The sequence below is a fragment of the Canis lupus genome, chromosome 6, assembly GCF_048164855.1.
Source record: "Canis lupus baileyi chromosome 6, mCanLup2.hap1, whole genome shotgun sequence".
Taxonomy (NCBI): domain Eukaryota; kingdom Metazoa; phylum Chordata; class Mammalia; order Carnivora; family Canidae; genus Canis; species Canis lupus.
Window position 1 is genome coordinate 80812762 of NC_132843.1, and position 27228 is coordinate 80839989.

General features: G+C 39.1%; 1 protein-coding gene and 2 long non-coding RNA genes across 13 annotated transcripts in view; 2 read left to right on the forward strand and 1 right to left on the reverse strand.

Annotated features, from left to right (window-relative positions):
* Positions 1–26865, forward strand: part of LOC140636030 (uncharacterized) — a 54914-nt gene extending 28049 nt beyond the window's left edge. For 4 of the 5 annotated variants that reach the window (XR_012033396.1, XR_012033400.1, XR_012033399.1 and 1 more), the window contains one exon: positions 26390–26865. This is a non-coding gene — a long non-coding RNA (uncharacterized lncRNA). Of the gene's footprint in view, positions 1–19603; positions 20114–26389 lie in introns of those variants that run through there. The other variant, XR_012033398.1, reaches the window with a different exon arrangement.
* LOC140636028 (alpha-1,6-mannosyl-glycoprotein 4-beta-N-acetylglucosaminyltransferase-like) lies at positions 84–27150 on the reverse strand. Of its 7 annotated transcripts, none has more exons than XM_072831494.1 (6): positions 27003–27150; positions 7392–7563; positions 6332–6488; positions 1832–2883; positions 1427–1490; positions 84–373 (listed from the first exon to the last, which is right to left on the reverse strand). In XM_072831494.1, exons 2-6 carry the CDS (start codon positions 7494–7496, stop codon positions 327–329), a joined length of 1425 nt encoding a protein of 474 aa, XP_072687595.1. In that variant the 5' UTR covers positions 7497–7563; positions 27003–27150; the 3' UTR covers positions 84–326. The 7 variants fall into 7 exon arrangements, 3 of the variants coding, with proteins under 3 accessions (XP_072687595.1, XP_072687594.1, XP_072687596.1); XM_072831493.1 differs by lacking the exon at positions 27003–27150 and adding an exon at positions 16795–16977; XM_072831495.1 differs by lacking the exon at positions 27003–27150 and adding an exon at positions 16795–16977 and having other exon boundaries at positions 84–984.
* Positions 3780–6240, forward strand: LOC140636031 (uncharacterized). The gene is made up of 2 exons (XR_012033402.1): positions 3780–4296; positions 5805–6240. It is a non-coding gene; the product is annotated as an uncharacterized lncRNA (long non-coding RNA).
* Positions 27151–27228: the final 78 nt, after the last annotated feature.

A 27228-nucleotide genomic window follows, 5' to 3' on the forward strand; every position in this document is an offset into this window, starting at 1 on the left:
CACCTTACTATCAGTTCCTCAGAATACTCTCAGTACCCTTTGTATTAGTTCACACCTGCCAAGAAGCTGACATGAAAATAGGATTAGTCATCCAAGAGTTTTATTATTGGGGGAGAAGGCACGAAGAGGCTTCAGATTGTAGTGAAGGTCTGAAAACTGTGGAAGGTGACAGAGAGGGAAGAAATTGCTACGAATGTCTGGGGCTGCAGCATTGTTCCAAGAAAGCTTCAAACAGACTGACGGAGAGTCCTTGAGCTAGTGTCACCTGTTAGAGGAGTCCCCCATCTTACCAGGATGGGCCTTGCTAGTACCCTTGCTGTAGTCACTCACTGGCTGGGAGCATTCTGTGGGAAGTATGGCTTTGGCACCAACACTGTGGTGGACCCAGAGAATAGCAGTGGAGCATCAGTTAGTCATGATGCTTGTAGCAGGAGATTTCAACAATACCTTTTCATGGCTACCATATACACTTGCCCCATTTCCCTGCATTTGATGCTCCCAAAGCTTCTCCCTCTCGTCTTTGTTTGGCTTCCTCCACATCTCTCTCCTTCTTTCTTTCTTTTTTTTTAAAGATTTTATTTATTTATTCCTGAGAGACACACACAGAGAGAGGCAGAGACACAGGCAGAGGGAGAAGCAGGCTCCACGCAGGGAACCCAACGTGGAACTTGATCCCGGGTCTCCAGGATCATGCCCTGGGCCAAAGGCGGCACTAAACCGCTGAGCCACCCGGGCTGCCCTCTCTCCTTATTTCCATCCCATTAGCCTGTTTCCAAATTCTCCAGCTCTATTCATTTTTATTACAGCTCATTTGCACATACTGCCTGTTTTTTTATTTCATTTCTTTCCAAATATTCCTCTTAAAGTGGCCTTTTCTTTTTCCTTTATTCTCCCCTTCATGGATCATTTATGGTTCTCCAGCCAGCGAAAACCAAACACTGCACATTAGTTGAGTTCAGGGCCTGCTTAGAGCTCAGATTTTTCCTGGAACAGAGATATTATAGCAAAGCTGAACTGAAAAAATGTTAGTAAAATATCCAAAGTTTTTCCTATCAGAAACATCCCAGTTACCTTATAGTCCCAGGTTGTGGAGATAGGCACAACCAAAAATTAGAGAAAATTATTTTTTAGCGATTTTGATGCTATTTAAAAAGGAATACCCTGACATATTAGGTGACCATGTAGGAGATAACTCTGCCCAATACAAAGGTTTCCCAGTAAATACGTATCGAATGAATGACTGCCTTGTAATTGGATAATGAGCTCACGGAGAAAACAATCACGCTCCTCTCCTGACCAACCAATATTTTTTGGTCACATGGGAAGTTCAGCCTTTAGTGACTATTTCTTGACTGTTGGAAAGATGCTCTGTCTTCTCTTATGCACTGCTAGAGTCTTGGGATATGAGCCTCAGTCAGTTACTCACCTGTTCCTGTTGTCTCTAGAAGTCTGTGTTCTTGCCCCAGGGGAAGAATTTGGTATGGTAGATCCTTTTGGATAGAAAACCAGGGGAGGGTTAAGAATCCTGCCTCTTCCACTAGTCTCTCTGGGACCAAGAGGATGTTTATAATCTTCAGTCTGCCTTTCAACATGCTGTGTTTCTGTATTAAGTCTTGAAAGGACCCAAGAGTGAGATGTCCTTGACCAATTTCAAGACTTTAATTTTTAAAATTTTTTAATCTCTGTAAATTCTAACCACCAATCTGATCCCTCCCAGAACTCCCAATGGCTTCTTCACTATTATTACATTTCACTTAGTCCACAGGTTGATGTGCCTGACTATTATTCCAGAGGGTGGAGTGGCTATCACAAGCAGTCTCACACATTTTACCTTCTTTCCAGACTCAGTAGATAACACCTGCTTATTCAGGGTGCCATTTTCCAGTAGCCCCAGGAGAATATAGTCATCACAGTCATGGACTCTATTAGTAGCATCATAGCCCAGTTCTACTTGTCCCTCTTCCAGGTGATTCTTGCCTTTTAGGTGAGAGCCAGTCAGCACTTGAACTCGGGATACTCTGGCAGGTACATCCAAAACCACAGTCAGATGATTGCCAGCCTCAGCCGATTTGGCATAAAAGAAATTCTTATCTAAGCTATAGGCATTCACGAGAACAGAGATATTGGCAACTTTCAGGTTAGTGTAGATGGAAGCAGCAGGGTTGCTGGGAGAACTAGGGTCATTTTCCTCAAACTCTTTATCTTTGAGGCTCTTGAATTTTCCCTCAAAGGAGTAATTACCCATGGGCTGAAAAAGGGAAGGGAAGAACTGGATTGGTGTTTGTTGTATGAGAAGGTCATAAAAATTAGAGAGGAGGTAGTCACAGGGCATTTCTTGGCAGAAGAGGAGAAGGAATTGAACTAAACGGGGAAGGTCTCTAGTATGAAAGAGTTTTCCAATGAAGCCGAGCTGAGAGAAGTTCAGAGTCATCCAAAGTCTGTTTTCCCAGGCAGACACTATAGTAGCTATCTGGGTGACAAATCCTGGAGCACATTTCACATCATCTGCGATCATCAGGAAATAGTCAGAGTGGTTGGTAGCAAAGTTCATGAGGAAGGCATAATCCATTTTCTGCTTGGAGTAGAAGGCTACATGGGCTGGGATGTCATTAAAGTTTTTCTTTAAGTTGTTTAAGAGAAGATAGCTTGTAAGAGGTGTATTGATCACTACTAGCTGTCCTGCCTGGATATACAGTTTAAATAAGGTTGAGATGTTGGAGATCATTTGACCAAGCCACTTGGGGTCAGGATCTGCCAGGTGTACTACGACAATGAAGTGTTTCCGCTCAGATGAGGAGGAAGCAAAGAAGAGAGATTGCAGGGTGTCCAAGAGGGAGCTGCCATGGGGATGTTGAACTGAGGAAATCCCTATGGTCAGCAGTTCTAGGATTGGAGAGAAAAGAGAACCTTTAACAAGTTAGAGAAGTGAGGAAAACAATTGCTATGTGTGAGGTTATAATACTTTCTTAGGTCTTTCCATATGCTAACTTTACTTGTTCCTGTGATTGCTTTAAATTTTCTCTCCCTCAGGCCTGGCTATGGACTGTATTAGGAGTTAATATCTGGCCATAAGTTGTGAGTTAAAAAAAATATATCTCTGTATAACTATTGTAGGAGAAATAGATGCAGAAGATAAGCTAAAAACACTGCATCTATGTCTCTTCCCACTCAAAATCCCACTGAGAAACCAGGAAGATTGCCACGAGAGAATCATTAATATTTGGAGAATTCCTGGAAGATAGAATAGGAACAGGATTGGTGGAGAAATCTAAGTAGAATTTACAGCCCAGGGATCCCTGGGTGGCGCAGCGGTTTGGCGCCTGCCTTTGGCCCAGGGTGCGATCCTGGAGACCCGGGATCGAATCCCACTCGGGCTCCCGGTGCATGGAGACTGCTTCTCCCTCTGCCTACGTCTCTGCCTCTCTCTCTTTCTCTGTGTGACTATCATAAATAAATAAAAAATTTAAAAAAAGAATTTACAGCCCAAAAGACACAGAAAAAACAACTACACAGATGCATCTGTATCAAAAGCCTCAGAGAATTTCTAAGTTTGAGCCACCAAACACAGAAGTATGGGCTCTAGGATGGTCACTTGGATAATTACAGAACTGTTTCCAAAACCACTAGACCAGTGATCACCAAGGGGCTGATGGTAGCAACACTTGCCCCCAGGCTAACGTCCTAAGGATTTCTGTCTAAATAAAGTGGAAGGTCTGCCAGGCAAAAGCCCAGGATGTGAGTCCTGGGGCTGGAGAGAACATCAGAACTTCAGCCAAGAATTCTAGGCAACAAAGGGGGAAAAGAGATAGGGTGACACGGCTGACTGTGGCATTCACCTTCAGGTTCCCTCAAGTAGACGTTCAAAAATGTAGAGGGTGACAGAGCGTCTAAGCAGGTAAATGGGAGAAATCCCCCAGATGACTTAGGGTTATACTAGGAGAGATAACAGGACACTTCACCCAGAAGATCTGCTTCCCACGTTCTTTACTGCCCCCCCTCCGTTACCTAACGAGGCTTCTACAATCACAACATGCTTCGACAGAGAGGCAAGAAGGGTGGTTATTTGTAGAGAATTACACTGTTCATTCTAGATCCTTGGATATAGATCTGAAACAAGAATCATCAAACATTTGAATATATTTATGAAACAAGAATCACCAACGTAATGGAAGAAAAACAACAACTCAACTGGAAAAAGAAACTCCAAAAATATAATCGGGGAACAGTGAAATGAAGAACATTTCAAATATATTACATCAATCTTCAGAGGGATCGAAGAAAAAATCATACTCTTTGGTAAAAGAATAAGGCTTGTATGAAAAGAATTTTATAGAAAATACGGACATGGTGATTTGACCAAGCTCAGCTTAGATTTATCTGGCAATAATATTTCATGGTTTGGTGATATGTTCTTCCATCATAAGGGGCACAATGGCAAATGGTTTCTGTTTTTAGGATGTTAGCGGCCTTTGGTGCTCAGTGTCTAGATCCATCAATACTCTAGCGGTTGTAATATGGTGATACTCTAAGTCAAACATTCCTTCGCCATTCATCATCTGGGAATGTTTCTATGAAGTAAAAATTTCCCTAATCTCCTCTTTGGTTACCCAGTGGTAAAGTGAGAGAAGTATTTTATTATTTCCCTTTGTTTACTAGCTTTCAAAATAATGGATTGGTTTCCCAGCATTCTCCAATGATGACAAAATTGGCTAGTTGGCTTTTGGTTTTTTTGTTTTTATTTCTTTGATATTCAATCAACTCATGAATTGAATTGATTGAATCAATCATTCAATCAATCAACTCATGAATTTTGTTACAAATTTTATCCTTATCAATGTTCAAATTGTCCTATCTTAGGCAAGGAGCCTCTTGAAGTTGGATCATGAGCCCATTTAATACAATTTTAGTCATTTTTCTTTTTTTCAAAAGATTTATTTATTTATTTTAGAGTGGGAGAGGGGAGTGGGAGAGAATCTCAGGCAGACTCCCCGCTGAGCATGGAGTCTTCCCCGAGGGGCTGGATGCCAGGCTGGACACAGAGCAACATGTGGGGCTTGACCTCAATACTCATGGGATCATGACCCGAGCTGAAAGCAAGAGTGAGACACTTAACTGATGGCCACTTAGGCACCCCTCAACTTTAGTTATTTTTGAAAGATTCTTTGATATCTGGTATGACATTTCCTGCCTTGGGCCTGGAATCAGCCATCTTTTACAAGGTGAACTGGTTCTTTTAGCATAAAATGGTATTTATATAATGGGTACTCATTGCTAATGCGTCATTTCTGGGGCCTAGTGGACAGAGCTAAAAATATATTTTCTAAAGATAAAACACATCATGGGTTCAGACTGATATTTCAAATGCATTCAATTCAAAAATGCATTTAAACTGGGGCACCTGGGGGGCTCAGTAGGTTAAGCATCTGCCTTGGGCTCAGGTCATGATCCCAGCGTCCTGGGATCAAGTCCAGCATCAGGCTCCCACCCCCTGCTCAGTGGGGAGTCTGCTTTTCCCTCTCCCTCTACCCCACCTTCCTACTCATGCTCTCTCTCTCAAATAAATGAATAAAAATCTTCCAAAAAGTGCATTTAAACTTAAATTAAAAAGTAGTTCTTCCTTGCTGGGAGTTCTTTGTATTTTTAAGACCAACAAACTTAAGCCCTCTTGGGCTTAATCTTATTTTATTGACATAATAAATAGCTTAGCACTGTCCTTTGGATTCTTAAAGTGTTTAAGTCAGTTAATGCTTATTCTGTCCAACGGTTTATTTTTTTTTCTTATCAAATACCATTTGCGACTTAAGGGGATCAATGAGTGCCAGAGCTGGACCTCAGAAGGGCACACAATGCCAGAATGAAGCTTATTCAGCAAGAGAATCAGAGTCCTGGTTGAGCTGACAGATAAAAGCCATATATCCTCTAGCCTTAGACTTCATGACAGACGCTAGCACAGTTACCAGCAACAGGGGAAAAGTGACACGATTGCTGCGAAGTCAGTGAGGACCACGCACAGACCTCAGCTGGAGCTATCATTTTGAGAGAATAATTAGCATATGGATGGCAGTTAAGGCTGAGACTAGCCGAGGTCACCAAGACAGTGACCTTTAGACACTGGACAGAGAGGACAAAGCAGCAAAAGAGACCAAAGATCTACTAGTGAAGCTGGAGGAAAACCTGAAGAGTTTGGGGTTCTGTAAGCAACTGGGGAATGTTAAGAGAAGAGTGACCTGCCATATCAAATACTGTCATGGGTCCATTTCCTTTCTACTGGCTTCTGTCTCTACTGTCGTCTGACCCACCAGCACGTTCCATACCCCTTGTGCATACTCACTTTTTTTCATAGGAGGAGCTCCAATCAAGATATGGGAGTTTATATTTTTGAGCAGTTCTGAGTTTTTCTGCATATTTTTGAAGGTTTCCAAGGGGTTGGTTCTACCGGGGTGGATCTGCATCCGGGCTCTCTGCCAAGCTACCATCTCCCTTTCCTCCTGAGAAAAAAGCAAATTTTAGCTCTATGATCCAAGCCCTTTGGGGATAATAGTTGCATGGATTCCCTTTGTATAACACAGTGAAATATCTCCAGGAGACAGGGAAGGTTGCTCAGAGCTGAATTCAGTTTCTTCCTTATTTTCTAAACAAGTTCTACACGTGGGGTTCTTGTACAGGTTGTACAAGAGTCCTGGGGTGAAGGGAATTGGGATTTCTTTAGCTCTCCTGGGTTAAATGTAGGAAATTAGACAATGTCAGTCTATGTCATTCTTCACTCACAGTCATCCCTGTGATGACGGCCTGATATAGGGACCACGAGGGGCAGGACATATATTAAGTGTGAGAGACTCAGGAGACAAGGTAATTCCACCCCATTGTCCCAATCTGAGCTCTTTCCTGTTGGGCACTTCACCCTTCCACATTTGTTTGCCACTCTCCCTTTTCTGGGTTTTTGTGCAATTTTCTCAACTCTTTAGACTTTTTCTTGGCTTAGATAAATGACTTAGCTTTTCTGAAATTCAATATTCTATTGTAAAAAATGGGGGGGATATATAACTTTGAATCTGAAGGAAATTTTCTAAAATGAGAAACTTATTAAACAAAACCTTTTAAAATTTATATCTCATCAATTGGTCTTTAAAAAGGGCCAACTTTGCTGAAGTATTAACTAGGTGTTATTTTTTCCCAGCCCAAAATTCTTTCTTCTAGAGTGCCACATTCCCTATTGTCTCCATCAAAGAAAAATGATACGTTGAGTCCTCAAGCTTTATTATCTTTTTTCTTTGAATGTCTACAATGTTTGTGAGAATTTCACACAAATAGATACTTAGATAATATCTCTGTTTTTTTTTTTTAAGTCAAGGGATTTCAACTTTGTCCCACCTATCATTTCTGGTACTCACGAAAGATAGGAAACTTGTAGTATCAAAGGGATTTTCTCTGATGAAAAAGAGAATTGAGAACATCATTACTGTTGCAGTGATGAATATCCATAGGAAGTCTTTCATGGTGTTGGGGTTGGAAGCTCATAGAGTTGTTTCTCAATCTGTGATCCTTGGATGTATGTTCAGATGTCTGCAATTTATACATTATTGAAAAAAGTTTTCATTTGACAGTAAGATTTTTTTCATGAATCAAGGAAGTTAACACTACACAGTTTACTTGTATAAGTAGCACTCTTTAAAAAAAACACTTTAAAAAGAGTAGTTTTAGGTTCACAGCTAAATTCAGAGGACAGTACAGGGATTTTTGATATACCTCCCACCCCTACATATGCATAGCCTCCCCTATGATCAACATCACTCCCCAGAGTGGTGTATTTGTACAACTGATGAACCTACATTAACGCAGCTCTATCACTTAAAGCCTATAGTTTACATTATGGTTCAGTCTTGGGGTGTATTTTATGGGTTTGGACAAAGGTATAAATGACATGTACCCATTATTATGATATCTTACAGAGTGTTTTCCACTGCCCTAAAAATCCCCAGTCCTATGCATCCCTCCCTCTCTCCTAATCCCTGGAAACCACTGATGTTTTTAACTTTCTCTACAGTTTTGCCTTTTCCAGATGTCATATAGTTGGAATCATCTAGTGAGTAGCCGTTTCATATTGGCTTCTTTCACTTGGCAAGATGAATTTTCAAGACTTGATAGCTTACTTATTTTTAGCACTGAATAATATTCTATCATCTGGTTGTACCATGATTTATTTACCCATTCACCTACCAAAGGGCATCTGGGTTGCTTCCAAGTTTGTCCACTTATGAACAAAGCTGCCAGAAATATCCATGTACAGACTTTTGTGTGGACACGTTTCTCCTTTGGATAAATACCAAGGAGCTCAATTTCTTAATTTTTTTTCAATTTCTTAATTGTATGTTAAGAGTACATTTAGTTTTGCATAAAACCACCACACTGTCTTCCAAAGTTGCTGTACCATTCTGCATCCCCGTGATAATATCAGAGTTCCTGTTGATCCACGTCCTCACCGCATTTGGTTCTGGATGTTGGCCATTCTGAGAGGTTTGTAGTGGTATTTCTCATTGTTGTTTTAATTTTCATTTCCTTGATGGCATATGATGTGGAACATCTTTTCATATGCTTGTTTGCCATTTATGTATCTTCTTTGGTTAGGTGTCTACTAAGGTCTTTGGTTCATATTTTAATTGGGCTGCTTGTTTTCCTACTGTTTTTTTGAATTTTATTTTTTATTAAAAAATATATATATATTTATTTATGAGAGAGAAAGAGAGAGAGCACATGATGGGGTGGGAGGAGCATAGGCAGAGGGACAAGAGACTCCCTACTGAGTGTAGAGACCTACTCAGGACTCTATCCCACGACCCTAAGATCATGACCTTAGCTGAAATCAAGAGTTGGATGCTTAACCTACTGAGTCACACAGGCGCTCCTGTTTTCGTACTGAATTTTAAGAGTTCTTTGTATGTTTTGGATGACAGTCTTTTATCAGATGTATCTTTTGCAAATATTTTCTCCCAATCTATGGTTTGCCTTCTAGTTCTCTTGATATTGTGTATGAAGATGTATAAAATTTATAACAATTTTATGTTTATAAGATTTAAATTTTAATGAAGTCTAAGTTATCAATTATTTCATATGTCATGCCTTTGGTATTATATCCAAAATGTCATCACCATACCCAAGGTTGTCTAGGTATTCTCTCATGTTACCTTCCGTCCTTCAACTTTGTTCTTCTCCTTTAGTATTGTGTTGGCTATTCTGGGTCTTTTGCCTCTTCCTATAGACTTTTGAATCAGTTTGTCAATATCCATAAAATAACTTCCTGACTTTTTGCATTGGGGTTGCACTGAATCTACATATTAAGTTGGGAAGAACTGATATTTGACAACATTGAGTCTTCCTATACACGAACATGAAATCTTCACTTTTTTTTCTTTTTGATTTTGTTCAAAATTTTGTAGTTTTCCTCATATATATCTTTCACATATTTTGTTAGATTTATATCTAAGTATTTTATTTTGGGAAGGGAGCTAATGTAAATATTATGTTTTTAACTTTAAATTCCATTTGTTCATTACTGGTATATAGAAAGGTGATTGACTTTCATATGTTAACCTTGTGTCCTGCAACCTTGCTATAATTGCTTATTAGTTCCAGGAGGGGTTTTTTTGGTTAATTATTTTGGATTTGTTAAATAAGTGATCATGTCATTTGCAAACAAGGATAGTTGGTTGTCTTTCCTCTCAATTTGTATACTCTCCTTTCCTTTTCTTTATTGCATTTGTAAATACTTCCAGTACAGTGTTGAAAAGGAGGTGGATTTTGTCAAAAAGCTTTTTCTGCATCTGATAATCTTTTTCAATCTGTTGATGTGATGGATTACATTAGCTGATTTTAGATGTTAAACCAGCTTTGCATGCCTGGGATAAATCCTACCTGGTCATGGTATGTAACTCTTTTTTACATTGTTGGATTCAATTTGCCATATTTTCGTTGAGGATTTTTGTATCTAAGTTCATAAGAGTTATTTTGTTTTCGTGTATTTTCTGTGATTTTGGTTATTAGAGTAATATCAGTCTCATAAACTAAGTTGAGAAATGTTTCCTCTTCTATTTTCTGGAAGAGGTTGTGTAAAATTTGTTTTAATTACTTAAATGTTAGGTAGAATTCTCCAGCAAACCCACCTGGGCCTGGTGCTCTTGTTTTGTAAGGTTATTAATTATTAACTCAATTTAGTAGATATAGTCCTATTCAGATCATCTATTCCTTCTTGTGAGTTTTGGTGGATTGTGTCTTTCAAGGAATTAGCGTATTTCATCTAGGTTATCAAATTTGTGGGCATAGATAATTGTTAGTATTCTTTTTATTATCCTTTTGCTTCCCATGGAATCTGTAGTAATGTCCCCTCTTTCATTTCTGTTATTAGTAATTGGTGTTCTTTCTCTCTCTTTTTTTTCTTAGTTACCCTGGCTAGGGGCTTATTGATTTTATTGATCTTTTCAAAGAACTAGATTTTGTTTTTATTTTCTCTATTGATTTCCTGTTTTCCGTTTCATTGATTTCTGTTATGATTCTTATTATTTCTTTTCTCCTGCTTACTATGGATTTAATTTGCTCTTTTTCTAATTTCTCAAGATAGAAACTTAAGATTATTGGTTTTAGTCTTTCTTCTTTTCTAATATATGCACTCAATGCTATAAAATTTCCTTTAAGCACTGTTTTCACTGTATCCCACAAAATTTGATAAGTTATATTTTCATTTTCAGTTAGTTCAAAATATTTTAAGATTTCTTCTCTGACCCATGTGTTATTCAGAAGTGTTTTCTTGGCTTAAGCTCCATGTATTTTGGATTTTCCAGTCTTCTTTCTGTTATTGATTTCTAGTTTAATTCCACTGTGGCCCGAGAGCAGACATTGTGTAATTTCTGTTTTTAAAAATCTTTCCACTCTCTGGCCCCTCTGCCCTGAATTTTGCTATTTCAGTGCAGCATTCATAAAGTTTTCAGTTTTTAGGGAAGGCAACTCAGATGGTAGAACATAAACATGTTTCTTTTTATTTGAAAGATTTTTCTCAAAAAAAGTTTTTTCTTTTATGGTTTATGAATATGAATACTTAGAGCCAGTTGTTTTTTCATTCTTCCATTGCCTTATATTTGTCAGTCTTGTCTCCTCTATTAGCAGTAAGTTCTGTGAAGGAAGAAGCTATTTTTTCTTTGTGCTCCCCATGGCATTTAAACATAGTGCTGACAATACAATGGGTGCTTAATAAATTCTTACAACTTTTGATTTTATCCTTTTTTAAAAAAATGAGATACTTTTAAAATACATTCAAAACCTTCTTAAGACTCATGCCAGCATGGTCAGGGCTAAGTAATATACGTTGTGGGAAATGACTGAGCTTTTGATCTCTCCAGAAGTCTGTTGCTACGTATATAATTGTTAGTGATAATTGATGGAAATGGCTACTATTAAAACTAGGGCTTCTAAACAATTTTTAATCTATATATATGCCTGTTCATGTGTTGGTGTAAAATGGAATGTCAAAGAAACACTGAGAATAGAATAGTAATATATGAGATGGCAAGTGGAAAATAAAAACAGAAACTAAAGGCAATAAAAATATAAGGTAATTATGATTTCATTCTACTGGGTTCTTTTTATGTTCCTTTAAATTTGTTTTTTTTTTTTTCCTTTAAATTTGTTAAGATGTATCTTATGGCCCAGAGTATGGTCAATCTTGGTGAACACTCCATGTAAACTTGAGAAGAGTATGTGCTCAGCTATTGTTAGATGAAGTAGTCTGCAGAAGTCAATTATGGCTAGCTGATTGATAGTGTTGTTGAGATCAACCATATCCTTACTGATTTTCTGCCTGCTGGATCTGTCCATTTCTGAGAGTGGTGTTGAGGTTTCCAACTATGATAGTAGATTCATCTCTTTCTCCTTGCAGTTCTATCAGTCTTTGCTTCATTTACTTTGATGCTCTGTTTTTCGGTGCATACACATTAAGAACTGTTATGTCTTTGTGAGAAATTACTTCCATTATCATTATGTAATATACTGAAAAAACTCTGATAGTTTTCCTTGCTTTAAGTCTGCTTTGTCTGAAATTAATTTGGCTACTCCCTCTTCCTTCCCTTTCTCTCTCCCTTTCTTTCCTTCCTTCCTTTCTTTTTCTTTTCTCTCCCCCCCAAACCATTTTAACCACTTTTAAAAATTATTTATTATTTATTATTACCACTTTTAAGTGTACTCTTCAGTGATATTTAAATACATTCATATTGTTATACAACCATTGCCAGCATCCATCCCCATAGTTCTTTCCGTCTTGTAAAACTGAAACTCTATACTCATTAAACATCAACTTCCCATTCCCCCCTCTCCCCCCCCAGCTCCCGGAAACCACCATTATACTTTCTGTCTTTATGGTTTTGACTGCTCTACGTACTTCACATAAATGGAATCATGCAGTATTTGTCTTTTTGTGACTGGCTTAGTTCACTTAGCATGATGTCCTCAGGGTTCATATGTTGTAGCATATTGCAGTTTTCTTCCAGTGTGTATGTGTGTGTGTGTGCATGAGTTTCCTTCCTTTTAAGGCTGAATAATATTCCATTGTGCACATACACCATATTTGCTTACCCATCCATCCATTGATAGATACTTGGGTTGCTTCCCTGTTTTAGCTACTGTGAATTATGCTATGATCATGGGTGTACAAATATCTTTTTAAGATTCTGCTTTCAACTTGGGGGGTAGGTATATACCCGTAAGTGGAATTTCTGGATCATATGGTAATTCTATTTTTAATTTTTAAAAAAGATTTTATTTTATTTATGAGAGACAGAGCGAGAGAGAGAGAGAAGCAGGCTCCGCGCAGTGAGCCCAATGCAGAACTCGATCCCGGGACTCCAGGATCATGCCCTGGGTTGAAGGCAGGCGCCAAACTGCTGAGCTACCCAGGGATCCCACTATTTTTAATTTTTTGAGGAACTGTCATACTATTTTCCATGGTGGCTGTGCCATTTTACATTCCCACCAATGGTACACAAGGGCTTCAATTGTTCCATATCCACACCAACACTCGCTGTTTTTTTTTTTTTTTTTTTTTAACAGATTTATTTTATTTGAGAGAGAGAGAAAGAGAGAAAGCACAAGTAGGGGCAGGGGGAGAGGGGACAATCTTCAAGGAGGCTCCTTGCTGAATGCAGAGCCTGGTGTAGGGCTTGATCTCACAACCCATGAGACCATGACCTGCGCTGTAACCAAGAGTCAGATGTTTAACCAACTGAGCCACCCAGGTGCCCTCTGTTTCTTTTTTTTTTCTTCTTTTCTTAGATAGTGGCCATCCTAGTGGGTATCAGATGATATCTCATTGTAGTTTTGATTTACTTTCCTCTAATGATGTCAAGTGTCTTTTCATGCGCTTATTGGCCATTTATATATCTTCTTTGGAGAAAAGTGTACTCAAGTCCTTTGTCTATTTCTTAATCAGGTTGTTTTGTGTTTTAGAGCTACTCTATATATTCTGGTTGTTAATGTTTTTTTTTTTGATACTGTCTTTATGGTGCACAAAATTTAAAATTTTCATGGAGTCCAATTTGTCTATTTTCTCTTTTGTTACTTGTGACTTTGGTGTCATATCCAGAAAATTATTGCTGAATCCAATGCTGTAAAGCTTTTTGCTTGTGTTTTCTTTTAACGGTTTCATTATTTTAGATCTTACATTCAGGTTCTTGATACATTTGGAGCTAATTTTTGTATATAGGGTAAAGTAAGTGTCCAACTTCATTCTTTTTCATGTGGACAACCGTTTTCCCTGGCACCATTGATTGAAAAGACTGTTCTTTTCCCTATTAAATGGTCTTAGAACTCTTTTCAAAAATAATTTGTTCATATATCCATAGGCTTATTTTGGGGCACTGTATTTGTCTTTATGCCAATACCACACTGTTATGATTTCTGTAGCTTTGTAATAAGTTTTGAAATCAGTGTGATTCTTACATTTTTTCTTTTTCAAGATTATTTTGGCTATCTGGAGTCCCACAGTATTCCATATGAATTTTAGGATGGATTTTTCTTTTTCTTCAAAAAATGTCATTGGGATTTTGATAGGGATTGTACTGAATCTATAGATTTCTTTGGGCAGTACTGACATTCAACAACGTTTTGTTTTCTAATCCATGAACATGGGATGTATTTACATTTATTTATGTCTTTCTACATTTCTTTCAGCAATGCTTTGTGGTCTCATTGTATAAGTCTTTTACTTGTTAATTCCTAAGTATTTTATTCTTTTTATGTTATTGTAAATGGAATTGTTTTTTATAACTTCCTTTTCAGGTTGCTCATTGTTCATGTGTAAAAAATACAACAATTCTTGTATTAACTTTGTATCCTCCTTCTTCACTGAATTCAATTATTCGTTCCAACAGATTTTTGTGTGTGTGAGGAATCTTTAGGGTTTTCTACCTATAAGATCATATCATTTGCAAATGGAAAGTTTTACTTCTTCCTTTCCAAGTTTGATATCTTTTATTTGGGTATCTTTTACTTCTTTGCCTTGCCTTTCTTTCTTTCTTGCTCTTGCTAGAACTTCTAATATTATGTTGAATAGAAGTGTGAAAACATGTTTCAGTGTTTGACCATTGAGTAGGAGTTTTTTATCATGAAAATGTGTTGAATTTTGTCAAATGCTTTTTCTCCAGTGAGATGATCACATGGGGTTTTTCTTTCATTCTGTTGATGTGGCATATTAGATTGATCAAATTTTGTATGCCGAATCATCCTTGCATTCCAGGAATATATCCTACTTGGTCATGGTGCATCTACCTTCTAATATTGAATTTGGTTTGCTACTATTTTGCTGAACATTATTGCACCAATATTCATAAAGGATATTGGGCCATAGTTTTCTTTTCTTATGGTGTCCTTGTCTGACTTTGGTATCAGGGTAATATTGGTCCCATAGAATGATATATGAAGTATTTCTTTATCTTCAATATTTGGGAAAAGTTTGAGAAGGATTGGTACTAGTTCTTTAAATGTTTGATAGAATTCATCAGTGAAGCCATCAGGTCCAGTGTTTTTTGGCTACTGTGGGAGATTTTTGATTACTGATTCAATCTCTTTACTAGGTATAGATCTATTCAAATTTTCTATTTCTTCATGGTTTAGTCTTGGTAGGTTTTGTGTTTCTAGGAATTGGACATTTCATATAGATTATCCAATTAATTGGCATACAATTTTTCATAGTATTCTTATAATTCTTTTTATTTCTGTAGAATTGGTAGTAATGTCTCCACTTTCATTTCTGATTTTAGTAATTTTACTGTTCTCTTTTTTTTAGTCCATCTAACTAAAGTTTTTTTTCAGTTTTGTTGATCTTGTGTAGTTGTTTTATTCATTACTCAGTTATTGAATTCTTCAACTATTATTTTTTTTAATTTTTTTTAAGATTTTATTTATTTATCATGAGAGATAGAGAGAGAGAGGCAGAGATACAGGCAGAGGGAGAAGCAGGCTCCATGCAGGGATCCCGACGGGGAACTCGATCCCAAGTCTCCAGGATCACGCCCTGGGCTGCAGGCGGCGCTAAACCGCTGAGCCACCGGGGCTGCCCTCTTCAACTATTATTGTGTAACTATTTCTCCCTTCAATTGAACCGTGAATTTTTGCTGATTATATTTTGATAAACTGTTATTAGGTATGTAAATGTTCATAATTGTTATATCTTCTTGCTGTATTGAACATTTATTAATGAACACTTTTAATGTCCTTCTTTGTCCCTTGTAAAAATTTTTGATTTAATATCTATTTAATGTGCATTTTGTCTTTAGTTCAGCCACACCTTCTCTTTTGCTTAGTATATGCATGGAGGTTTTTTTTTTCTCTTTTTTTAAAGATTTACTTATTTATTCATGATATATAGAGAGAGGCAGAGACACAGGCAGAGGGAGAAGCAGGCTCCACACAGGGAGCCTGACGCGGAACTCAATCCCGGGACTCCAGGATCGCACCCTGGGCCAAAGACAGGCGCTAAACCGCTGAACCACCCAGGGATCCCCAAGCATGTAACTCTTGATCTTGGGGTTATAAGTTGGTGTAGAGATACTTAAAAATAAAATTTTTGAAAAAGACAAAAAAAAAATAGAGTTTCTCACATGTAGCAGAGAGTTGGATCAGATTTTAAAAAAGATATTTATTTATTTATGAGAGAAAAAGAGAGAAAAGCATCCTCTGCTGGGGATGGAGCAGAGGGAGAGGAACAAACAGATTCAGGCTGAAAGTGGAGCTTGACGGGGGTCCAATCCCACAACCCTGAGATCATGACCTGAGCCAAAATCAAGAGTTAGACACCCAACCAACTGAGCCACCCAGGTGCCAGGATCAGATTTTTAATTCAGTTCTGCCAATATCTGTCTTGATTGGAGATCAATTTACATTTAAAGTAATTACTCCTAAGGACTTATGTCATTTCATTGTTTTCTAATTGCCTTATGGTGTTTTTGTCCCTTATTTCCTACATTACCATCTACTTTTGTGTTTAGTTGATCTTTTCATAGTGAAATGTTTTCATTATCATCTCATTTCCTTCTGTGTGTATTTTATAGCTATATTCTTTGTGGCTTCCATGGGAGTTACATTTAGCATCCTAAACTTATGACTCTTTAATTTGAATTTATACTGGCTTAACTTCAATAATATAGAAACTGCTCCTTTACAGCTCTACTAAATATATGTATTTTTATATACATATATGTAAATAATTATATATTCATATATATAAAAGTTTCAACCACAACACATGAAAGTCCTCACCTTTACTGGAGTTGTAGTTCTGAGACTTCTTTTGGGGGGTGCAGAGGAATTCAGCTTCAGAACTCTTGAGAATTAAAGACTTTCTCCAAAGTCAAGAAAATATAATGTTTGGGGAGCTGAGATGGGCCCAGAATATGCATGCTTTGAGGAAAGACAAAGTTGGTCACTGCTTTCAGGTGACACTCCCCCTAACAACCATTGTTCTCCCTGAATGGGGCCTGTTTACCCCTTCAACCTCACACCAAACACCAGTATCTTGGTGAGGGTCCCTAGGGAAATGGTCAGGAAGTTCTGATATCAGCTTCCTGAGATTCTGACCTAAATTCAGGTCTATGGACTGTCACAACTTCTACTCAATAAAGGAAAAAAGTAAGAAAAGGCTTTTGGCTTGAAAAGAGAGATAAAACTGTAATGTGATTGTATATAAAGAAAATCACAAAGAATCTACAAACCATTAGAGTTCTTATGTGCAATTAGCAAGGTCATGGAGTACGAGGTCAGTATACAAATACCAATTGTATTTTTCTATTTACTAAACACAAATAATTAGAAAATAAAGATTCCAAATGATAGTATTTATAATAGCATCAGAAAATGCCAATTCTAGGAGCAAATCTAACAAAAGCTTTTTATTTATTTATTTTAAAAGTTTGTGTTTTTTTGTAATCTCTACATTCAACATGAGGCTTGAACCCATAATCCCATGATCAAGAGTTGCATGCTCTTCCAACTGAGCCAGCCAGATGCCTCTAAAAAGAGCATTCTTTTTTTTTTTATTTTTAATATAAGCTCTATGCCTAATGTGGCACTTGAACTCAAGACCCTCAGATCAAGAGTCATATGCTCTAATGACTGAGCTAGCCAGGTACTCTGTAACAAAAGCCCTTTAAATTGAAGAGTACAGGGGCTCTTGATCTTGGGGTTGTCAGTTCAAATCCTATGTTGGGTATAGAGATTACTTAAATAAATAAAACTTAAAAAAGGCAATGGAAGATTATAAAACATTGTAAAAAATTAAAAGAGAAATAAATAGAGGAATATAATATATTCATGGATTAGAAAATTAAATACTATAAAGATTTAAATTCTGTATAATAGATCTATAGATTCTTGCAATAATAAAAATTCCAGGCAATTTTAAAAAAAGATTTCGTGTATTTATTTGAGAGAGAGAGAGCATGCAGGAGAGGGCAAGAGCATGAGTTGGGGAGGGGCAGAGGGAGAAGCAGCCTCCTCACTCAGCAGGGAGCCAACACAGGACTCTATCCCAGGATCCTGGGATCATGACCTGAGCTGACTGAGCCACCCAGGCATCCCTCAATGCAGTTTTTTTGGGGTGGAAATTGACAATCTGACTCTAAAAGTGATAGGAATGTGCAGTGTCAAGAATAGCCAATCCTGAAGAGTAAAGTTAAATAACTTCACTACTAGTCATGAAGATTTGTTATAAGGCTAAAGTAGTTAAGTCAGTGTGGTACCAGCATAAAGATAAGTAGATCAATAGAACACAGTAGAAAGTCCAGCAATAGATATATGCATATATAGTCACCTGATTTACGACAGAGATGATACTATAGTACATTGGGGGAAAATATGATCTTTTTGAGCAAATGCTGCTGGATACCCATTTGGAAAAGAATGATAATCTCTAACTCATACTACATACCAAATATCAATTCCTTATGTCTGTTACTATGCATATAGGAGAATGGTTATTCAGTAGGTATTTTAGTGATGTATTTATAGCTAGTAAAATAAGTCTCATTATTCTTTTAGAATTTTGAAATTGGGGGGAAAATTTCCGGAAACACAAAACTTGCCAAGACTGAATTAGGCCCAACAGAAGAGCCTGTCAAAAGAAAGAGAAAATATGAATAGAGTATAACTAGTAAGATTGAATCAGTAATAAAAAATCTCCTGACAAAGAGTAGCCCTGTATCTGATGCCTTCACTGGTGAATTCTAACAAATATTTAAAGAAGGTCTGACATCAATCCTTCTCAAACTCTTTCAAAAGATTGAAGAGAAGGGAGCCCTTGCTGACTCATTCTATTAAGCCAGAATTACCCAGTCAACTTGACTGGGCTAAGGGATGCCCAGATGGCTGGTAAAACATTATATATGAGTGTTATCTGTGAAGATGTTTCTGGAGAGATTTGCATTTGATCGAGTGAGTGAAGAGCTCCACCCTCACCTATGTGAGACGTTTTTGGTGTGCAGTTTTAGAAATGTTAACACATGCATAGATTCATGTAACAACCACCATAATCAACATACAGAACAGTCCTATCACCCCACTAAAATTCTTTTGTGGTGTCCCCTCATCATAACTTCCCCTCCTTCTAACCCCTGGCAACCTCTTGCTGTTTGTTCTCCATCACTGTATTTTTTTTTTTTTTTGAGAATTCCACAGAAAAGGAATCATATACTATCTTAACTTCTCAAGACTGCTTCTTTCATTCAGTGTAATGCCTTTGAGATTCACCCACGTTTTTGCACGTGGAACAAGTTATTCCTTTTTTATCACTAATATTCTAGTTTATGGGTTATCACAGTTTGTTTATCCACTCAGCTGTTTAAAATCATCTAGATTGTTTCCAGCTTTTGGCAATTATGAATAGAGCTGCTAGAAGCATTTGTGTACATTTGTGTGTGAACATATATTTTAGTATCTTCTGGGTAAATACCCTGGAGTATGAATTCTGAATAATATAGTAAGTGTATATTTAAGTTTATAAGAAACTGGTAGATTAGGTTTATAAGCAACTGCTAAATTGAGGCTAAATTGTACTGTTTTGCATCCCTACTAGGAATGTATGGAAGTTCCAGCTGTCCTGCATCCTTGTCAGCACTTGGTATTGTCAGTATTCTAAGTTGTGTAATTGTATCTCATTATGATTTAACTTTAAATTTCTCTAATGGCATCTTTTGAACACATTTTCACGTGCTTACTTGCCATCTGTATATCCTTTTTGTTGAAGTGTCTAACCCATTTAAAAATTTAAGTTGTTTGTATTATTTCTGTTATGCCTTCATAATTCTTTAAAGGACTTCATTCAAGTCCTTTATCAGATATGATTTGCAAATATTTCTCCCCAATCTATATATAGCTGTCTTTTCATTGTTTTAACAGTGCCTTTTGCAGAGCAAAATTTCTCATTTTGAAAACCAAATTGGAGACCAATGAATCAATCTTTGTTTTGTGGATTGTGGTTTTGGTGTCATATTTAAGAACTCTTAGCCTACCCTCAGGTCTCAAAGGCTTCCTCCCATGTTTTCTTCCAAGTAATTTATAGTTTACATCCTATATTTATATATGATACTTTTTGAGTTAATTTTTATATAAAATATGGTTTAGATCAAGGCTTATTTTTTGCATACTGATGTTGTTTTACCTTCTTTGTTAACAAGATTTTTTCCATTGAAATTGCTTTTGCACGTGTCAAAAACCTATTGGCCACACTTGTGTGAGACTATTTAGGGACATTCTCTTCAGCTTCATTGATTGTTGTGTCTATCTATTCCTTTGCCAATGTCACGCTACCTTGATTACTGTAACTCTGTACTAAGTCTTATCATTGGGGGTAATGATTAATTTTATATATCAAATTGGCCAGGCTGTGGTACCCAGACATTTAGTTAGAAACACTAATGTTTGAAAGAAAGAAAGGGAAATTACCTCAGAGGAGTTTGCAGACTCAAAGTGCAAAGCATATGATCAAAGATAGTCAACAAACCCAATGAATAGAAGCACTCCGGAGAAAAGGTAAACGATTGCGCAGTGGATCAAAAGAGGGGTTTATTATTTTTTTTAAGATTTTATTTATTTATTCATGAGAGACACACACACAGAAAGAGAGAGAGAGAGAGAGAGAGAGAGAGGGGTTGAGACACAGGAAGAGGGCGAAGCAGGCTCCATGCAGGAAGCCCGATATGGGTCTCCATCCAGGGACTCCAGGATCATGCCCTGGGCTGAAGGCAGTCGCTAAACCGCAGGCAGAGCCACCCAGGAATCCCCTCAAAAGAGGGCTTTTTGAGTATATTTAAGATCCTTTCTTTTTTTAAATTTAGGATTATTTATTGATTTATTCATAGAGACAGAGGGGGTGGGGCAGATGCAGGCAGAGGGAGAAGCAGGCATCATACGGAGAGCCTGACGTGGGACTTGATCCAGAGTCTCCAGGATCACGCCCTGGGCTACAGGCTGCGCTAAACCGCTACACCACCGGGGCTGCCCTATATTTAAGATCCTTAAAGAGATAAATAAAAGAATGCTATCCTGAAAGCTAGAATAAAAGGTTATAAAACAAAAGAGGCAGATATTAATTAGGATTGAGTAGCTATGAAAGAGAACTAATTATAAATTAAAACTAAAAATAATATTCACCAAAATATACAAAAATAAGCAACAGACAGGGTTATTTTTTAGTGGGGTTACTTCTGATGGCTTCTTGTATTCTACCTTCTGAGATAAGGCCCATGGTTCTGGCCTTGGGCACAAATATACTGAAGCAGGACCAGAAATCATTTCATTTTTCTTTTTTATAGATTTTATTTGAGCGAGTGAGAGGGCACAAGCAGGGGCAGAGGCTGAGGGAGGGGGAGAGGCAGGGTCCTTGTTGAGCAGGGAGCCCAATGTGGGGCTTGATCCTAGGACGCTGGGATCATGACCCAAGCTGAAGGAAGATGCCCAATTGACTAAACCACCCCCAGAGATATTTTAGGACTCTACCTGGTGTTGGAGCTATTTTGTGGGGGCTAAGCTAGGTCAAATTAGATCAAGATTGGAGCAAAGAAGTGAGACAGTGCTTGCTACAGCCAAATACCAGATAAATCCTTTCCTTCTTGTCCATTGGTCTTTGGGTTCTGTAAGCAAAGAACAGGTGCTGAACTGATGTTCTTATCCAATATTCTCTGGAGATTATTAGATAGCCTCGATTATCCAGAGGCTTGCTACTCCAGGAGCTCTGATAACTCATCTGGCTTCATATAGACATCTTGGGAGGACAGAATGTTGTTCAAGACCTCTCCCTTTGGACTTTCAACTATAAATTTCTCAAGGTTATCTCAGAGGTGTTGTGGCCAAGAGCAGGGAATCATGAAAGGTTAAAGGAGCATATGAGGGATGCCCGGGTGATTCAGTGGTTGAGCTACCTCTGGCTCAGGGCATGACCCTGGGATCCTGGGGTCAAGTCCTGCATCGGGCTCCCTGCATGGAGCCTGCTTCTCCCTCTGCCTCTCATGAATAAATACATAAAATCTTTAAAAATGGGCATGTAAGTCAAGATGTCATCTGAACAGATGACGACTATTTTATAAGATTATGAGAAATCCATTCATTAGTCCTAGGAAGAATACAAGGTCATCTGCCAGAAGAGCCCAACATATGCTTTGGCTGATGCCAAAGGATGAAAATTCATTAAAATCTAACATCTATGGAGATGGCCCAGAATGCTGGTGATGTTTGTCTGCCATCCTGTTGAGTGATCCTGTTGAGGCTGTAGCAATCTTAAAACTGAGGTGTTTTTCCTGTTCACACAATGTGCTGCCCTCCTTCCCCCAGGGGGAACCAGTGGCTTGCTGAATCTGCACTGCAAGTTGGTACAGATAGGTTAGGGAGCAAAGCAATCAGGATTCTTCAGTTACAAACAGAGAAAAACAACTCAAAGTTGCTTAAGATCTCAGACATGTCTCATGAAAACAAGGAAAGGAATGCACCTGGATCTCACAAGTAATTGTAATAAGAACACAGAAAACCTACTTTGAGTCAGAAATCTAAGAAATACCATCTTCATCTCCTGTGCTGTTTCTGGGGGAGTTTGCTTCATTCTTTGCCAGATAAGTGGATAGATACAAACCTAATCCACTTGACGGGAAAGCAGTCCCTTAGAACCAGGTGTATCCCGTCAGTCATATGTAAGATGTCTGGATCAGCTTCATTTACTTCAAGTTAAGAATCATCTCCTGGTAGGTGATTGATTTATCTCAGCTTTGATAACACGACAGGATGGGAAGGTTGTTTTTGACTTGCAGAGTATGAAACTGATGTGTGAGGTAAAGTGAAGGCTTAAGTATTTTAGGTAATAATGTGGTTGTCGGTTTGAGTTAGTCTGAGGATCGGGGGGAAATGTGGCCAGCGTTTCAACATTTTCCCACATTTCAACCTTCTCCCAACAGTTGGAGCTGTCAGCTCTTCCCATGTGGCCAAGACTTGGTCCTCAAAGCCCTTTCACGTAGCCTCGTTTATCTTAGCATTCACTGAGAGATAGAGCTTGCCATTTTAAGCTTTGTGTGGTTTTAATCTCTATTTCCCATCTACTTATGCCGAGCCTGATCTAAACCTGTGGTTCTCAATAGCTTTGACTTTGTTCTAGTGCAAGCTTTCCTGGACAGGGGCCTAGAAGAACAGTCATTTACTTTATCACTGGAAGGAAGAAACAATTAGTTGGCTTAATAAGTAACCAACCCTCCCTTCCTCCTTCCTTTGTCCTCAATCTGTGGATGACACTCTTAGTCATTTATGGTGGGTGGGGCCACCAAATACCAGTCTGGTTGTTTGGCTCCGCTTATCCTGCCAAGTACAAGACAAAAAAAAATATGACCTATTAAGATACTTTTGTATGTGAGGAACAGTGTTCCATCTATATCAGATGTGGAAAGAAAGAATTCCTGAGTGGGAGTCTAGTAGTAATACCTTCTGGTATGGTGACAGTGGTTAGGCAGCAGCTATAGGTTGAGGTGGCTTTAGGAATTTTTAAATGTAATTCTCAGAGCTCTGAGCTAATTATAAGTTGCAGGTATCGTGTTTACAGGTAGCAATGCAGTTCCATTTTATACTGTGGCCGCCACTTGTAAGTTAGTAACCTGATTCCTAAACTTTGTAGGGCTAATAATTTACAGAAGCAAGGCAGTGCACCTACTTGGAGTGATACTCACCCTAAACAGAGCATATGAAGAGAATACAGGTTAAGGAAGAACAAATAGCTTCTTCACTGTGAGGAGATTGCTACAGCCTCAACAGGATCACTCAACAGGATGGCAGACAAACATCACCAGCATTCTGGGCCATCTCCATAGACGTTAGATTTTAATGAATTTTCATCCTTTGGCATCAGCCAAAGCATATGTTGGGCTCTTCTGGCAGATGACCAGATAGCAAGAGAACTAAGGATGTGAAATGCCAGGGCGTGGAGGGTTTCAAGAAGGATGGGATCTCCATAGAAATACAAGAAGGAGAACTCAGAAAATACAATTAGGAGATCACTGGTGACCCTGGAGAGTAACTCCTCAGTGAACAAATGAGCTTTGAAGCCAGAGTTCAAAGACACCAGAAATGACTAGGTGCTAAAGCAACAAAGGCCCTGGGTAAAGCTGTATTTATTAGTCATAAATGATAGAGGAGGGATCAATGTTTGGCATAATTTTTTTTTGGCATTTAAAAAAAAAATTTATTTACTTATTTGAGAGCAAGAGCCAGAGAGATCAGAGACAGAGGGAGAAGCAGCCCCCCGCTGAGCTGGGAGCCCAGAGTGGGGCTCCATCCCAGGACCCTGGAATCATGACCCGAGCCGAAGGCAGATGCTTAACTGACTGAACCACCCAGGCACCTCAGGTTTTTTTTTTTTTTTTTTTTTTTAAGATTTTAAGTAATCTCCGCACCCAACACAAGGCTCGAACTCACAATGCAGAAATCAAGAGTCGTATGCTCCACTGGCTGAGACACTTGAGACATAGATGTTTTCAATACAGAACAGACTTGTGCATAACTGGAAACTAGAGAAAAGAGCTTATAGATAAAATAGTTATATTCATTTTTATAATTCCTGATATGTTTAGTTTAGCAGTCAATTTTCAGGTTTCATTAGTCCCTAAAATCATGATCCTGAATGAAGCTATATTGCCCCCATGTGGTATAGGCTGTCCAGCAGCTTCATTCTAAACTAGGGGTTAAAAAAAAAACAATAAACTAGGGGTTGGCAAACTTCTTGTAAATGGTAAATATTTTAGATTTGAGTGAAAGTAGCCACAGATAATAAATAAACAAATAGGTGTGATGATGTAGTTAAAACTTTATTTTCAAATATAGATAGGGAACAGATTTGTCCTATAACCACTGGTTTGCTCACTTCTGATCTAAACCTCAACATGAGCTGAACATTAAATTCATCTGGGAATCTTTTTATTTATTTTTTATTTTTTATTTTTTGGGAATCTTTTTAAAAAAATGTGAATGCCCAGGTCCTACCTCAGCTTACTGAATAAGAACCTTTGGGTGAGGGGTTAGGTCACTGGTACTTTTTGAAATCCCACCAGGGAGTCTAGTGTGCAACCAAGGTGGAGAATTACAGATTCAAACCAATAAGCTTCTAGTTTAAGTGTAGCAAATAATGACAACTAATGTTCATTAAGTGGTTATTATTATATTTCAGATTTCCATATATTATCTTCTTTAATCTTCACAACTCTATTAATTGAGTACCATTATTATTATGCCCATTTTATAGATAAGAAAACTGAATTTTGGTGAGATTAGGTAATTTGTTCAAGGTTGAGGGTACAGAACATGCCACCCCCAAATATACCACTTTGGTATAAAGATTATTTTAAGTTAAGGGCATCTGAGATTCAAGAGATGCAGAAAAGAAAAGCTTTTTAGAGCTTCCTGTATCTGCCTAAAAGCAACACCTCTGGGAAATAAGACTACCATAAATTCTTCTCGAGGGCAGATCTACTCCCGGAAGGAGGCATGAGAATGAAATAGAATGAAAATGGGAATGAAAAAGAATGAGAATAAAACCTACCTCAAATCCCTTATTTAGGAAAGTTTTATGGCCCTAAAGGAGATGAAAAGACCACTTGTACCAACACAGAAAATGATCATCACAGACTTTATTTCCTGTTTGTTCTCCTGAAAATCTACTTATCCTTCCAAAAAGTCATTTGTTTTCCTCTGAGTGCCTTTCTCCTCCTTTCACCTACTAAGATGCTATACATAAACCAAAGGACTTAACAGTCTCGGAGCCCTTGCTTCTTAGTGTTGAAATTTTGAAAGGGGGCAATTAGAGTTTTGGTATTAGCACTTCTTTCATTCCAATGCATTAAATTGGTAGCATAGGAGCATCTCGGGGGCTCAGCAGGTGAGCACCTGCCCCGGCCCAGGCCGTGACCCTGGGGTCCCAGGATTCAGTCCCACGTCGGGCTCCCCGCATGGAGCCTGCTTCTCCCTCTGCCTGTGTCTCTGCCTCTCTCTCCCTGTGTCTCATGAATGAATAAATAAAATCTTTAAAAAACCCAAAATAGTGTATACCACTGAAAATGAGAACATTTCAGTTCAAACCGTTAAGTTTGCAACAGAGGCGGCGTTTTCTTTTCTTTTTTTATTTACGATAGTCACAGAGAGAGAGAGAGAATGAGGCAGAGACACAGGCAGAGGGAGAAGCAGGCTCCATGCACCGGGAGCCCGACGTGGGATTCGATCCCGGGTCTCCAGGATCGCGCCCTGGGCCACAGGCAGGCGCCAAACCGCTGCGCCACCCAGGGATCCCAGGCGGCGTTTTCAATAGGATTTTTATCTTTTGCACCTTTAACTTCCTCAGAGTCTTGATGCCGGGGTGTTTTAAGCAGAAATCCACGTGGACGTCGGCTTCGTTAATTTTTTTGCGGCCAACGCCGTGAAAGGAAAAGGCTCGGTGCTCAGCAGCTGCGTTTTGAACCTGACAACAAACGCGCGTTACGTACACGTGGGAAAATTATTTCAAGCACTTTTTCTCTTATTTTTTTTAAAGATCTATTTTTATTTATTTATGATAGACATAGAGAGAAAGACAGAGAGGCAGAGACACGGGCAGAGGGAAAAGCAGGCTCCACGCAGGGAGCCCGACGCGGGACTCGATCCCGGGACTCCAGGGTCACGCCCTGGGCTGCAGGCGGCGCCAAACCGCTGAGCCACCCAGGGATCCCCCAGTTTCTCTCAGTGGACAGCCCGCTAGACCTCTGTGTTCAGCTAGACCAGGGCAGCTCGCGGGTAGGAGCCGCCCCGCCGGGCTGCCCCGGCCTTCTCCTCCCCTGCCCCGCCCCCGCCCCTCCCCCCCACGGGGGGTCCACCACGCGGGCGAGCCGCGGGCCGCCGGCGGCACAGCACGGCGCAGCCTCCCTCCGCTCCCCGGACGAAGGGAAGGCCGCCCCTTTCCCCGTCGAGGCTCCCAGTACCTCGCTCGCAGGCGCGTCGGGCCGCCGCGACCTCCGCGGGAGAAACGGGGATGCTCGCGGAGCCCCGCGGGGCCGCCGGCGCGAGGGCCCGGCGTGCGGACGCCCGGGCGACCCCGGAGGCCGCGGTGCGAGCCGGTCCCCGACCGGCGACGCCCCGCAAGGGCCGCGGGCGGAGGCACGCAGGCGCAGGGTGATGACGTCCTCGGCAGCCAGGCGTGGACCCGCG